Below are 16285 nucleotides of genomic sequence, written 5' to 3'. Positions count from 1 at the left end.
ATAATTATTAAATGATTTATTAGTAACAATCGTGTTCTATTAGTAAGAAAATTTACTTAAATAAATTTTAACATTATATACAAGGAAAGTTTTTAGAGATTTATGTCACATTTTATAGATTAAAACTAAAAATGGAGTCAATCTTCTAATATTTAATGAAGAGAGTAACTACAAATGTTGTATATGAATAAATTTTTAGAGATAATGAAAATTATCATCTAATTTTCTTTTTCTAATTTATTTTACAAAAAGTATATTTTATTCAACTATATAATACATATTCAAATTCATTCATTTTATACCAAATTAGTATAAGTATTTCACATTATTTTGTTATTTTGTTAATATAGTTTACCCAACCCGTGTATACACGGGTATTTAACCTAGTATATCATATATAAATAACTATTTTTGATAATGATTTGCATACTAAATATAGGCATAATCAAATAAGATAATAAACAAATTATATTTAAGAATTTTCTTATTCTAAACTTCTACTTTTTAACACCAATTGAATAAATGTCAACCAGATTATAAGCCACCACTTCTTCAATATTGAATAAATCAAAAGATTAAAAATCAACGGGTGCTTAGATCAAAATCAGGATTGTCACATCAATGGCAATTTATATAATGTACGAAAGTGTATTCAAACAAGCAAAAGCGTGTTCAAAATCCTAAATAATAGCACAATGGAATAACACGTGCCACACGACAACTAATAAGACAATACGTTTCATTGTGTTGTTTCTCTTTGTGAGAGAGTATGCGGTCATGTTTTAAAAAGAGCAGTCTCTTCGAAGCCATAGCTAGAGACACGAGATGAAGACATGCCCTGATGCACATGATCATATATACATGAGGCGTAAGTTGTCACAAAATGTTTAAAAATGATCATATATATTTTCCTCTTGGTAAATGGTTAATTATCAAAAGATAATTCAACTAGTCAACCAGATGTAAATATTTATTCAAAAACAAAGTGAATGCTTAGCATAAAAACATACAGCTTATAAAAGTTATCAAATGTTATAACCACTCAAAGCATATCCATAACTCTATATATGTACAACTGTACAAGATGCGAATGTATATTACGCCTATCTTGTTCTTAAGTTCTATTTAAGATATGGTCATTGGCGAGGTCGAGAATCCCTTGATGTTTCGGCGGACGGGACGAGCATAAAAATGACATCTAAAATCATATTTTAATTATGAATAAAGAGTTGGACAATAACGTACCGATTGGGTTGTATTTTTAAATTAAGCCCAACAACAACAACAACAACAACAACAACAACAATAATAACTAAAATAGCTCATATAAAACAAATAAAAAAAACTTCTATTACAAAAAATACCACAAATGAAAATCAAACACATGACCTTTAATTTCATAATATACGACTTTTTACATTACATTAAGGAATCATTTTTTAAAACTTATGTTTTAAAACAAAATTGTATATAACATATGTAACCTTATAAAATATATATAATCTTTTTTAACAATTATGGATATCTCAGGAAAATGGGTCTTGCAAATTATTATCATTATTATTTTTGGTTTGAATTAACAAGTAACTAATGTAACCACAAAACATGTTTGTTTGTATTCGTTTGATTTGTATGGTAATAATGAAGTTATTAGTTATTTGCATGGTAACTATATGCCGTTTAATATTACAGTATGACCATGTAAAATTACTATTTATTCATAAATGCAACATTTGTATGTAACTATTTGTTAGTCTTTGTATTTTTATGTATTTGATTCAAATAAGTTATAACGTCTTATAGGGTTGAGTTATAATAAGAAGATTACTTTTTGTAGGAATGATATGAAATAATCTTGTCCATTCATTTTAAACTTGAATGGTTGAAATTATATTAGAGAGAAAATCAAGTGTAAAACAAGGGTAATGACATAATAGGAAAAAACACATTTGTTGACTTCATCTATCCACATGCAAGACACATGTCAAATTCCCCCATCATTTTAAAACGTTCATAACTTTTTATACGACATTTTTTTTAAAACAATTTCACCTTAATAACGAGTGTTTTGTTATCTTTTATATGAGTACCATATTGCTATATATAAAAAAATCATGGGTTTTTTACAAATTGTATTTTACCAAAATTGTGTGTTTATAAAATTGTGTATACAATTGTGTTTTATTTTATCATAGTGTTTCTTGCATTGTGTTTTCATATTGTGTTATTTAATTGTGTTTTTCATTGTATTTTTGTCATTGTGTTTTATTTTTATAGTGCTTTTTCCATTGTGTTTTTTACATTGCGTTTTTTTCATTGTGTTTTTCATAGTGTTTTCCGTTGTGTTTTATTTTCCGGCGAAATTTCCGAAGACTTTTCCGGCAAGGTGGTGGCAGTGGGTGGCGGAGATGAGTGAAAATTTAGTGGGTTTTGAAGATTAATTAAGTGGATTTTCAATATTAAGGTAGTAGATTAAAATACACTCTTTTTAATCTTCTTAGAAAAATCAAACTTCTTATTTGATCTTTTCTCATGTCTTATATTTAATGTAAAATTATCGTTTATTTACAAATACAAAATTTACATTTCATTAAATTTATATGATGTTATGTATATATTATGTACTTAAATATGTTCTATCGTGTAACACGGGTCCCGTTCTAGTAAGAAAAGACATCTCGGTCAATGAATGTCCGTTTTTAATTTTGAGTTTGTAGTTGTACACTTGTACTTGTACGTGGCAAAGCAAAAAGGCAAATTCGACATGTGTTGCAATTTGTAAAGCATCAAATTTGAAATCTCCAGCTTTAGAGTTCGGATAAGCACGAAAGTGCCCCCCCACAACAAAACAATGAGGCATGATCCACGGCATGGGCGACAACATTAAGCGGAAAAGACTATAGAGTGGTGGCAATAATTTCATTTATATTTTTAATTTTTTAACCAATCAAACAATTACATATCAAACATTCTGTTTTAAGATTTATGGATAGCAGTTGTGTTTGGTTGATAGGTTTACGGGTTTGAGTTTGTGTAATGATTTTTATTAATCTTAGCTATCATCTTTTGGTCGTTGTTGGTTCAGACTAATGAATTGGTTGAACGGTACCACCTTTTATCATATTTGTTCCCAACGGTTCGCGACTAACAGAATTATAACGTCATTAGTTGCCGGAAAAAACGCTTTTGGCTGGAAAGTCAAATTTTTCCTGGAAACTCTACATGGTTTTTTCTTAAAATATAGAAACTTAATAATAAACGAGCGGAACCAAAGTTAAGCTTGAGCGGTTATTAGGTTAAAACGAGTAGAACTCGAACCCACTTGAGCACGGGCTCCGCTCATTCAGTTTACACCCCCGGTAAATCACTTATAGAATTCGTTAACTTTGATGACTTGGTGCATGCCCACATCCCATCACATGTACTGGTCTTATACGCACATGTGAATAGTAAGCTTAGAACCCCGCCAGATATTTTGACTCGCGCCTTTCCCCAAATTGCGAGTCACCGAACCCTAAAACACCTTGATCAACAATTGATCAACTGATTGTTCGAACCCTAAAACACCTTGATCAACAATTGATCAACTGATTGTTCGAACCGATGGACGCTTCACTCATTTCCGATAACGTAACTACACTCAACCGAAAGCATAACCATAACCAAACCCTAGGGTTAGGGTTAGCCAATTCTACCACTCGCCGCCACAATTTCACACTGTCTTCACCGGATCAACACCGCCGACGACCGGAGATCCGATCCCAAACCTTACCGATCGACGCCGTCGCTCCGCCGCCGGTGAAACCTACCACCATACCTAAATCACACACCAGAAACCACTCCCGCGTTAAACGGCGACGGAAACTGGACGGTGCTGGTGCCGATGACGGAGAATTCTTCGGCGGCGATGGTCCGTTTGGTGGAGGCGGCGGTGGTAATAACGGTAACGGTAACGGTGGCGGTGGTTTTAATGAGTTTAATTGGGGTGAATCGGCGCCGTCACCGTCTGATCCGGCTTTTGATTTTGTTTATGAGTTGCTTACGTGGTTTGTGTTGTCGAATTGCTTGCTGTTTGCGTTCAAGCGAGTGGTGAGGATAGTGGTTGATGGATCCGGTGATCCTGGAGAGAGAAGGTTTCGATGAGTTTCGGCTTTCGTGTTGGTTTAGATTACGAAATTGGTAATCAAATAGGTGTTTCGGTCCTTCGGATCGTTATGATGCGAATATTCATGTATATAATTTGTTATGTTTGTGTATATAAATTATTTTTGTGTTTTGTGGTACTGATTTTTGTTAACTTGTTATGGTATTGTATATAAGCAGTAATAATTTGATTGGTTAGGTTAATTTTATGCCATTAGTTGTTGCCTAATGTTAACTGTTACTGCTACTGGCTTGATATGTTAAGTTACGGTTTATTTATCGTGTGAAAAGTGATGATTGAAGTATAAATGACTGGTAATTTGACATCTGATGTTTCGATTGATGAGTGGTGGATGCAGGTTGTATATGAGGAGGGATCATAGAAACCATTGTGAGTTGTTAAAACGGTTCCAAGTTGCAACCTTTGTTGGTATTGATACAACATCAAAACTGTGGATCATTGCATCAAGGTAAGCGGCTAATTGTACAAAATCTTTTAGATGTTTGAGAAGGGTTAGTATGTATTCTTTAGTTTGTCTGCTGGTTTAAGAAGAGAGGTGCAGTGTTGCGTTGTGTAGTTAGTCGCATCTGGTGTGGCTAATTGGGGCGGTAGAACCACCGTGATGCATTAAAATGTATTAGCTGATATGGCCATTCAAATTCTTGTGGAAGAATTCATATATCAAGAATCTCTCACTCCAATGGTAACATGGACTCAAGAATGCCAACTAAGCTTGAAAAATGGCCATAAATCTCCTATTGGAGATGGTCTAATAGCTTTATGGCTTTTTCAAAAAACCATTTTGAAAAGCCAGGATTTAGGACTTTTGGAAAACTGCTTTTTAACCCTTTCAAAAAGCTAAAATAAAATAGATTTTTGTGATTGCCAAACACAGTTTAACTTATTGGCTTTTTGAAAACATCAATAAGCCAATAAGCATTTTTCAAACACAATTCCAAACATGCTCTAAAATACTGCAACTCTATCCTAACTATATTATGCTATGTCAAACCATTGTATATATATTGATGTTATTGTAATAAAATAAACTATTCTAACCAATTAACATGGTGTCAGAGCATCTCTGATAGCCAAAAACACTAGCCCAAAGCCATGCCCCCTTCACTGGTCTCATTACCAATAACATCAGTATATATACAATGCTTTGACCTAATATGTATTTGGATTGGATAGGATTAGTGTATTCAAATTGCAAATAATGTCAAATGATATAGCTCTATACATATTGCCTAATAAAATGTTTTCTTGGTGTGTGCAAAACTGTGGTTGATAAACGTACTATCAGCTTTTAAGGCCATGCTCTTGGCGTGTCTTGCAAGCTATGTTGGTATTGAATCAACATAAGAAGTGTGGATCATTGCATGAATGGTAGTAATAATATTCACTCTCTAGTTTGTTGGGTGGTCTAAAGAGCGAGGCACATTTCTGTGTTGTCCAGGTCGCATCTGGTGAGGCTGGTAGGGATGGTAGAGTAATTGGGTACCTCACAGGTATAGGGCACAATTTTACAATTGGGTATAGGACTCGGGTTCCCATTGCCCGTCTTATTGTCGTCCCTAGATGCATGACACATCATGTATAGGAGGCGTGTGCTGATTTGCACTTCCCTGTCACTCTATGAGGCGCAATAGTCTCAGTAAATTGGCTTATGTGTAGGGTTAGCAAATGAGCAATGGGTCAAAACCAAGACCGGCTCGGGACCGAGACCGAAATTGACAGGAAATGATGACCGAGGACCAAACCATTAATATTTGGGTCGGTCCCGGGTTGGTTGGGTTTGGACCAATTATTGATGAATTCGTTAATTAAACGGAAATACCGATACTTTAACCAGTGTTAGTTAGCATGTACATACGTATACTTGTATACTTATAAGTTATAACCCACCCACTGGATGATGAACCTATTATACGTGTGCTTTAACCCACTGGTTGATGAACCTATTATGCGTACAGGATGATGAAGTTGATGTATACATAAAACATAAAATCGATGCATATAGTTACAATATACATACAAACAATCTGTTATGATACAAACACAAGATATGCATGTCACAAATCACATAATTATATTTTAGGGGTATGATTTTTAATTAGTTGGTTTTGTTAAAGTTGGTCGTACACCTTTTCGTGTCTTGCGGGGTGGCCCATATGGTTTGGCAGGCGGTTTCGTCATGGTGTAAGATTCCAAGCATCTTTAGTCTCGACATTCATGAACTTTTGGATTTGTATAAACTTACTAATTTTCCAAAGCGTAAAGCAAAGATTTTTCATGCTATTTGTTTAGGGTCGATTTGGTCTCTTTGGAATGCAAGAAATGATTTGGTGTTTAATGACAAACCGATCATGGTGGAAAGCATAGTGGGTGAAATCAAGACGCTTGGTTACCTTTGGATAAAACATAGATCGGGTGAAATGTCATTATCGTGGGAGGATTGGTGTGGGTTCAAAGTGTAACCAGGTTGGCCGAGATTAAATGTAATCGGGTGTTAAGGTCTGTTTCGTGGGTGGTTGAGTCTATTTTGTTGCTAGGCCCGGTGGTGGTTTGTGTAGTTTTTTTATTAATGAACATCTTCGTTTGCCGTTTAAAAAAAAATAATAAAATTAGTAACAGTTGGTGCTGTCAATGCTTCATTTATGGCAAGTTGAGTTAGTGAGGCTGATTAGCTTTAGGTTATGATGTGTTTAAATCATGGAAGTCTGTATCGTTGGGTAGGCAATGAATTAGAAATTATTACTCTGGCATTTGGTTTACCCTAATATGAAACACAGTTGCTATTTATGAACAAATGGTTTTGATATGCACACGTTTACAAACAAACTGTTATGCTACATACGTATTCAAACTAGAACGCTTGACGAAAAGCTCATGATTGACAAATTGGATGATGCTTCTGTGAGTGTGGGTTTACAATCAACCCGAAAAAAATGAACACAATATAGAAACTCATGATTAAGGGTTGTATCGGGTTTGTCGTAGGGCTTTTTGGGAGATTACCGCTCTCATGAGTAGACATGACTATCAGTGCATATTTTACAAAAAGTTGTTTGTACGTGGATGCTTATTGATTTTGCTAAGCATGTTATTCTGAATCATTATGCTTGAGGTTGATGTAAGAAATTATGATTTATGCATATGGGAGAGGCTAGACTTTAATGTTTAATTTAGTTAAAAGAGAACAATACATATATTAGTATTTTTAGGAACATGCTTTGGATTTGGACCAGGACCTACGCTGGCATTTTAGAGGTCGTTCAGCCCAAGCCATTTCATTCTCAGGATGCTTGCTCGTCTCAGTCTTCCTGAGACCTTAGTTTTCTCACAAATCTCCAGGATCTTGGTTTCCTCTCAGCTCTGGCACGCTCATCACTTTGCAACTCATAATTCTCAGCTCTCACCACCAGTGGCGAAGCTTGAACTCGAGCGTCGGGGGCCGAACTCAAAATGTATTAAAAATATCATAAACGAGGGGGACGGCTCAAATTTTTGGCCGAAAACGGGTAAATTTAAACTACGTATAAAACTTTTGGGCGAAAAAAAGGATACATTTACACTACTGTGAAAAAAAAATAGGGAGTTTTCGGGCGAAAACGAGTAAGTTTACACTATGTATTAAATTTTCGGGCGAAAAACGGATAAATTTACACTACTGCGAAAAAAGTAGGGAGGTCGGGCTCAAATTTTCGGGCGAAAATGAGTAAGTTTACACTACGTATTAAATTTTCGGGCGAAAAACAGATAAATTTACACTACTGCGAAAAAAATAGGGAGGTCGGGCTCAAATTTTTGGGCGAAAACGAGTAAGTTTACACTACGTATTAAATTTTCGGGCGAAAAACGGATACATTTACACTACTGCGAAAAAAAATAGGGAGGTCGGGCTCAAATTTTCGGGCGAAAACGAGTAACTTTACACTACATATTAAATTTTCGGGCGAAAAACGGACACATTTACATTACTACTCAAAAAAACAGGGGGGCCGGGGCCACCCCTGGCCCTAATGAAACTTCACCATTGCTCGCCACTTACTAGTCCTCGACTTCCATTTATTTCTCAGTCAAAACAACCTAGTCTCTTAAAATCTGGTTTCAAACCGGTCAAGCTTGATCGATTCTTTCTCAAAACCTGGCTTCAACCAGAATTTGGACAAAAACCCGATTTGACCATCTGTGACCCCACATCAACTAGTTTGAGCCTAGAACCCAATTTAATGCACCTTTAGTTAAATTTCCTTCTTTATGTGAGGTGTCTGACTTAAAATATATCAAATTATTAGTTACTATCTTATTTGTAACGAGTTTTTGTACCCGCGCAGGTATACATTAGGCGACAGTTATAGATAATGAAAACTCAATATACACGTTCGGTTGTTCGGTTGGTATCATTATGCGTACGTTACCGACAATCGATATGTTAATCTTACTTTGATTAAACAAAAGAAGTATAAAAAATACTCATCAATAGACGTTTTGATGAAGTTGATCATGATTTTATATTTAGTTTGATGGTCATTTGCTGCTTTCGAATAAAGCTGTAAAATGAAAATTAAAAATCCCTCAAAGGACAATGAACAAACTGATACGTGGTTGTATAGAAAAAGGAAGAAGAGGAACAACAAAGCAATATGTGGCAAAATTATGATGCAAAAACAACTTGTACCATAAGCAGAATATAAAATAAATTTGATGAATAATAAGAATTGTGAGAGGAGACGGTTTTGGTTTTTTATCTATATAATATATATATAATTTCAATCATTTCTTATCTCAAAATATCGTTTAATAATTTCTAAATCTTTATTACTAACTATTTAATATTTCCTTTATTCAAAACATATAATACATGTGTTTATAATCAGTTAATTAATAAATATATATAACTAGTTTGATCCTCTCGTGTTACGGGAGTTTATTTAAAGTTTTGTTTTTAATCGTTTTGCTATTTTATAATGTTTTATTTTATCTTTTAACGTAGTTTTTTGTTTTAATTTAATACATATATATATATATATATATATATTAGTTTGTTATTATATTTTTAACGTTTGGGTTTTATCAGTTGAGATGTTTAGGTTTTTTAGATTTTTAACGAACACACATAAACGAACACGAACATGTTGATTTTTTTTAAATGTAGAAACATGAACACAAATATTTGTCTAACGAAAAAAGAGACGTTGATGTAGTTGACGATGGTGGGTAGTTTCAGAAGGCGATGGAGATGATAGACCAGCAACGCATAACATGTAAAGCAGATAAATTAAATTAGGGTTTGATAATGAAAGTGTTTATCAATAAATGAGATCTTATAACCCATTTGAGGGATATTAGAGTTTGGTAAGACACATAACCCGTGAAAATTATTCTTTGATAATTAAAGGGTTATTTCACAAATAAATGGGATGCTATAACCCGTTTAAGGGTTATCCGAGTTTGGTGAGATCCATGACCCGTGAAAATTATTGTTTGCTTATGAAATAGTTTTACAAATAAATGAGATGTTATAACCCATTTAAAGACTATCCGGGTTTGGTAAGACCCATACCCGCGAATTCGGGTCAAATGCATGAGAATCCTCCATTTATAAATCAAGCAATCTAGTAGCTCTAGAGAATGGGGGGAACAACATGAGAGCGACACATAGGATTTTATGGTAGACAAAATGGGGGGGAACAACCTGAGAGCGACACATAGGATTTTATGGTAGACAATTATATAGATAGTTATATTTCAATAATTTCTTATCTCAAAATATCGTTTAATAATTTCTAAATCTTTATTACTAACTATTTAATATTTCCTTTATTCAAAATATATAATACACGTGTTTATAATCCGTTAATTAATAAATATGAGTAAAAACGAATCTATTATAATCAAGCCTGAGCCGGAAGTTTTTCATTTTTTTTAAATAGAATATCTAGTGGTAGACAACGGAATCCTCAAAATTCACTACTTGTATGAGAAAATTTCTAAGTCCGTCCCTACCTGGTTACCCGTAAACCTTTTCTTTTTTACATTATATTTATTTTTCATTCGGCACTATATAAATCCACTTATATTTTAACTAACTACTACTGAAAATTGTACATAGGAATCTCTACTAGTAACTTTTAACAAACTAATGTTTACATCGATACACACAAATACATCTGATGCCTAACATGGCAACATGTAATGATTATCCATGTACTCAACGGCTATGGAATCAGGTATGTGTCACGATTTTGCAATCCAATATGATACTGATATTTTCAGTACCGGTCACAAACTATAGTGATATAAGTTATTAAATATATAATTTTTAAAGAGTGAGTAAAAATATTCTAGAATGGAAACTGTTTGGCACTTGATCATTGGTATAAATGAAAGTTGATTAGGACATTTCATAAGATTTTCAAGGGTATTGTTGAGAAAACCGAAAATTAGGGACAGATTGGAATAAGTTGTTAAGGATACAATGCATCAGATTTTCACTATATTAATACAAAAAATTATTGGATTCTCCATTTACCGGGGGGTGCATATTCTTTTTTCATAACATTTTCAACATTCGATTGTTCGCATATAGTTTGATAAACTAATTGATTTCTTTTACGTGTAAATGTTTGTTGTGTTTATATATTCTAATTTATATATTTTTCGAACTTACATTGTTCTTATTTTCTATCTTTTTGTTTTTATTTTTAAACGACTAAATTCTACGTTCGACGATAATTGAACTATTGACTTCTTATTTTATACTATATCTTAATCATCTCACCACCCAATGAAAGTGGAAATGGCTAGATTTAATATTAGAAAGTCATTTTTGAAGAATATATTTTAGCTTTTGCCCACAAAGTTTATTGTTACGAAGAAGCTTAAAATGGAAAGGGATATAAAATAACGTATGCATGTAACTTTTACTTAAGATCATTGTTAAATAGCATAATAAAATATTAGGGGTAAGTTTAAAACAAATTGTGTTTCGTATATAATAGTTTAGATTTTTATTTATAAATACTATATTAATATTACAAAAGATCAGTTTGCGCTTTTTGGTCCACATTGAAGCGATCGGTTGATGACGTACATAGAATATAGCACGTATGTACTGAGTTGGATATCTATGGAACTTATTTCTTAAGATACATATTAATTTATACTTATAAACATGATAGAATACATTAACTATTCTCTAGATTCTTTTAGATTATTCTTGAAAACGTAATAAGACATGTAGGACCATAATCTAGAAGTCAGATATAAAAGAAGTAAATCAATATATTTAAAAGAGATTATTAATTTTAGTTTAATTTATTAATACCATGTAACATGATAATAGTGCCCTCCCATCTAATTTTAGTTTAATTTATTAATACCATGTAACATGATAATAGTGCCCTCCCAGAGATGGGAGGGCGGGTGGCGGTCTAGGGTCCGTGCTTTATGAGACCCTGGTTATATATTTAAAAATTACACAGCCCAGTCGGTTAGGCAACTTTGTTTTCAAACAAAATTCATGAGTTTAATAGTTGTTCAATACACAATTAGTAAAAACAAATTTAGCCGGCCATTTAGAAGATACTTACAAATAACATAAAATATTGGCTGATTCGGGTGTTCTAACCCCGTAAGTTAGAAACATATTAATAACAATTTATTTATTAACAAAAATTGTAATTCTCGTGAAACAAAAGAATTCCTTAAGTGGTCGGTCGTGAAAAGGAACGTCTGTTTATTCATGTCTCTCCTTTTTGTTACATAATAATTTTTAATATTTTTATTTAGATTAAAATTGAATTAGTTTTGGGAGTCACGAGCCAAGCATTTACCAATTTAATAGTATTAAAAATTTGGTTAACATCAACTCCAAATTTCTAATGAATGATCTAAACTTGTGATACTTTAAGATTTATAACTTATGGAATCTTTTTTAAGTATGTTGTGAAATTAATTATACTATACAATGTTACAAATATAGGATTTATATAGAACTTAAGTCTGACAAACTGAATAAGCCAGACAGGTTTAAGAATCATGTTAAAATAGGTTTAGGTCAATTTTGTTCTAATCAAAACGGCATCTGGCCAACATGATAAACTTGAGAAATGCAATATCTGGTTCGTTCCTCGGTCCCAAAAATATAGTTTTATTCTGTTTCGAATGATTTAAGAAACCTAATATATTTAAGGGTGTACAATACCTAAGTGTATAGTAGGTGCTAGCCGTCAAAGGATATTTTGGGCGAGCCTCTCTTGATATTTGTTTTTTTATATATATAAACCGACTAATTTTATCCCGAACTGCATGCTGTCAGAATTATTTTTATCCTACATATTAAAATTTTTTATCGCCGTGTTTGACTTGAACCCAATTTGACTAGAATCAACTGCCCATTTTATAGGCTGGCTTAATTAAAATTATAATTATAAGCAAAAAATATAGTAGATCAGACCAAATTCATTTAGCTGATGGTAAAAAAATTTAAAAAATAGAAGGGGTGACCAAATTTACTACGACCAAATTAATTTACTTGATAGTAAAAAGAATAAATATAAATAGAAGGTGTAACCAAATTTACTACTACTACAAACTATATTCTACAAAGTCAAAAACAACGCTCATGACCTAAAGAACAAAAAAAAAGGATCCTACCGACCAGCATTTTGACTCGATTTTAGAAACTTCGTTAATATATTTTAATTAGTTAGCTTTATGTAACGAAATTGATATTATTGAAGTCAAATTTAACAAATAATAGTTTCTAATTCCATTCATAGCTAACGTTACCAGCGTTTACAACTATCCATGATATCTAAGTCATCTAAATATGAGATGTCAAATTGTCAATTGTTTATACTAATTTTACGTTCCATGTGTGACTCATTTCTGAGAAACATCAAGAAGGAAGCCCATCAATGTTTGAAGATCTTAACCCTTAACTATCACCCGATGCTATCAAACCAGAAGGCCAACTGCATTCACGCGATATTAAAATAGTGTTTGCAATAGCACAACTCTATAAAGCACGACACAAGTTTTGAACAACTTCATAAAGCACATGACAACTTTCACATGTTATTAAACACACAGCCATTACTCATAAAAACGTCCATGCACAACTACTACAACGTCGTTTTATGTATATATACATACATACGAAATCATCCAGCAGGAGCATTAAGTCTTTTCTAACACATAACAATAATAAACGAGCCGGTTCATAGACCAAGCCTAAACTCAAACTGTAACCATGAACTCATCGAACCCCCAGAGATCAGTTGACTCACACCCAAGCCCATCAAACCCGACAGTCAAGTCATGCTCCAGACCCAAGAACGTCTCCAGGTTCGAGATCTGCTCCTTGAACTCAAATGGATAGTACGGTAACTGAGTTGACTCGGTAGTGGTCAAGAGCTGCCCATTGGACTTGTATTGATCCATCCATGTGAGCGGAGGCTGTTCAACACGCAGCTTCTTGGCAAACAGTGGCTGAGTGGCAGTCAAGAGCGGCCCATTGGGCTCGTATTGATCCATCCATGCAGTTGGAGGCTGTTCAGCGCACCGCTTCTTGGTAGCCGGTGGCTGCATTTGCTGTGGTGGTGTAAGCGGGTCGGGGAAGTTGAGCTTGGCCTTGCTGCCTCGGATGCGTTTGGCTGCTTCATCGTAAGCTTTAGCAGCTTCTTCGGCTGTGTTGAATGTCCCGAGCCATACACGAACGCCCTGTTGTGGGTCCCGGATTTCAGCGGCCCATTTGCCCCAAGGTCGACGGCGGATTCCCCTATAGAGGTTTTTACGGGGTCTTGTCGTCTTCTCAATGGGATTCTGATCAGTCTTATTCTTGTTGCCTGAAAAATTATTCCAAATTAATCAACCTCAAATAAATAATTTACAACTACATGTATAATTAGAAGAGTGGTGTCCAAGCGATGCACATTCTCAAATTAAAGAAAAATAAAATGCTAGTTTTTACTGTCTATTTTTTAAAAGATATTAACTTATTACTTATGAAAAAGTTATGACAGTTTAAAAATCGTTAAAAGAAGTTGGTTTAAAAATGAAATTAAAATAAATTATACACGGATTGTTATTTATAAAACACTATATTATTCATATCGAATTTAAATCAAATGTGGAGAATAATATTTTAATTGATGCTCCACATTTACAACTTTTTACTTCAACAGATTTAAAAGGTAAAACTATTTCACTGGATGTGACAACACATTATTGAAATTAATTGAATTTTGAACATAAAGATTCTCCTAGATTATTATTGAATTTCTTAAGTTAATAGTAACATAACTATTTCTATATAGTTATCATAAAGTAAGAAGAATCGTGTTGAAATCAAATACCAAATATAGAAGATCTTGTGACCATAACAACCATTAAGTAAGTTGAGTTAAAAGTAAAAGTTGCCATTATTTGTAGGAAACAAAAAAACAAATGATTCATGCCAAATAAGATACAGAAAATATAAACTCACCTACTACGATTTGTAATTTTGTGGAACATAGTAAACACATGTCACACTTCACATCAAATTCAGGCTACAAATTATTTAAATCTAACACGAAATCTTACATGCAAATCGACCGTTTCTTTGATGAATCAAAGAAATAGACTAGTACATGGCTTTAGTGCAAACAAGCCCCCGAGCAACTCTAGCTCAAATCGAATAATGAGCGAGTTTTTTTGAGCCGAGCCAAAGCATAAAGTTCGTTTAGGCTGGTCAAGTGTTGTGTATCTTTAAGTTTTGTCTCTTTGGACTTCTATGTATTAGTTTCACACTACACATCGGACCTCGAGCCCATTAATGGGTAAAAAAATTATCAGACTTTATAAAAACAATTACAGATGTGTATAAATTAATTTATCCCTCAGTTCCGGTCCCAGCCAAAGTGCCTTAGTTTGAAAAACACAAAGTTTAAGGATGATTAAATTATTGTTTTTTTTGCTTACCAAATGACAATAATGCCCTTGAAAATTGGGTCCATAAATATTGCTAGTGTAAACTTAAAAATTGACTAATAAATTTTGAAAGTGGAAATTTGTAACGAGACAAATAAAAAAAGAAATATGGACACTTTTAATGGGACGGAGGGAGTAATAGATAAAAACAAGCCGAGCCGAGCTTGAAAAAAAAGTCAAAAACACTCACGAGTCACGAGCTAAGTTCAAACCGAGCTTAAAAATACATGAGGCAAGTTAAACTAGCTTCTCATACAAGGCTTGAGCTTAGTGTACGCTCGTTTAAGGTAAATAAATTTCACAAAATATATAAAAATACTTAAAAACATATATAAATGAACTAATTGAAAAATACAACTCACGATCCGAGCTCGAGCTTTAGAAATAGTGCTCGAAAGTTGAATCTAGCTTATCTCGATGTATTCTGAGTTAAAACCCGGCATGCATCAACTAGACATGTAGATTTGTAACTTTCGAGAAACAATAATAATATGTTAGGTGAGGGTAAAATTGTAAAATGGAGAGAAATCTATCTTTGCATGTTGAGTCATTCGGTGACTCGGTTCAGCTTTTTTGTTATTATTACTCGGTGGCTTACAAGTGTATAATAATAATAATAATAATAATAATAATAATAATAATAATAATAGTTACCTTGGTTTGGTTTGTGTGTAGGTTGGTCGGCGTTGGAGGGTGGTTTGAGATCCCAGCCGTAGGAGTCGAACTCGTTTAGGAGATCATTAGCGGTGAGCTTCCTGCTGCTTAGATTGCGGGTCCGAACGACGTTGTAGACAGCACCGCCACACATTTTGGTTTGGTAGGGTAGCTAGTTTGTATGTTAAAGTTAAAGTGGTATTTAGGTAGGTTCCCAATTGGGAGAAATGAATGAAGTTAAGAGTTGGGAAAACAAGAGTAATTTATAAGCGGAGGTAACGAGGGCCGAGGGGGTGTTTGGCTTGTTTAGGTTTAGTTATTTAAAATAATAATGGAGGTGTGTTCGGCTCGTAATATTATTTAAAAAATGAAGTGTAGTTTGTTGGTGTAAACTGTGCAGTACGGTTTCATGTTGACACGAATTCTGTCGGTATCAGGTTACAGTACAACCCCATGCATTGCAGCGGCGGACTAACACGAATTCGAGCAAATATGGACGATATG

The 16285-nt window shown here is 33.6% G+C and overlaps 1 protein-coding gene across 1 annotated transcript; it reads right to left on the bottom strand.

Moving 5' to 3' along the window:
• Nucleotides 1–13206: 13206 nt before the first annotated feature.
• On the bottom strand, nt 13207–15978 carry LOC143556740 (ethylene-responsive transcription factor RAP2-3-like). The gene is made up of 2 exons (XM_077045995.1): nt 15782–15978; nt 13207–14001 (listed from the first exon to the last, which is right to left on the bottom strand). The coding sequence occupies exons 1-2, from the start codon at nt 15933–15935 to the stop codon at nt 13394–13396; spliced, it is 762 nt and encodes a 253-aa protein (XP_076902110.1). The 5' UTR covers nt 15936–15978; the 3' UTR covers nt 13207–13393.
• Between the last annotated feature and the right edge of the window lie 307 nt (nt 15979–16285).

Source organism: Bidens hawaiensis, unplaced genomic scaffold, assembly GCF_021521415.1.
Source record: "Bidens hawaiensis isolate Kalapana, Puna unplaced genomic scaffold, B.hawaiensis_p1.1 tig00018720_1, whole genome shotgun sequence".
In the NCBI taxonomy this organism is placed as follows: domain Eukaryota; kingdom Viridiplantae; phylum Streptophyta; class Magnoliopsida; order Asterales; family Asteraceae; genus Bidens; species Bidens hawaiensis.
Note: the sequence above shows the minus strand (reverse complement) of the source record. Positions and strands in the feature narration are given on the sequence as shown.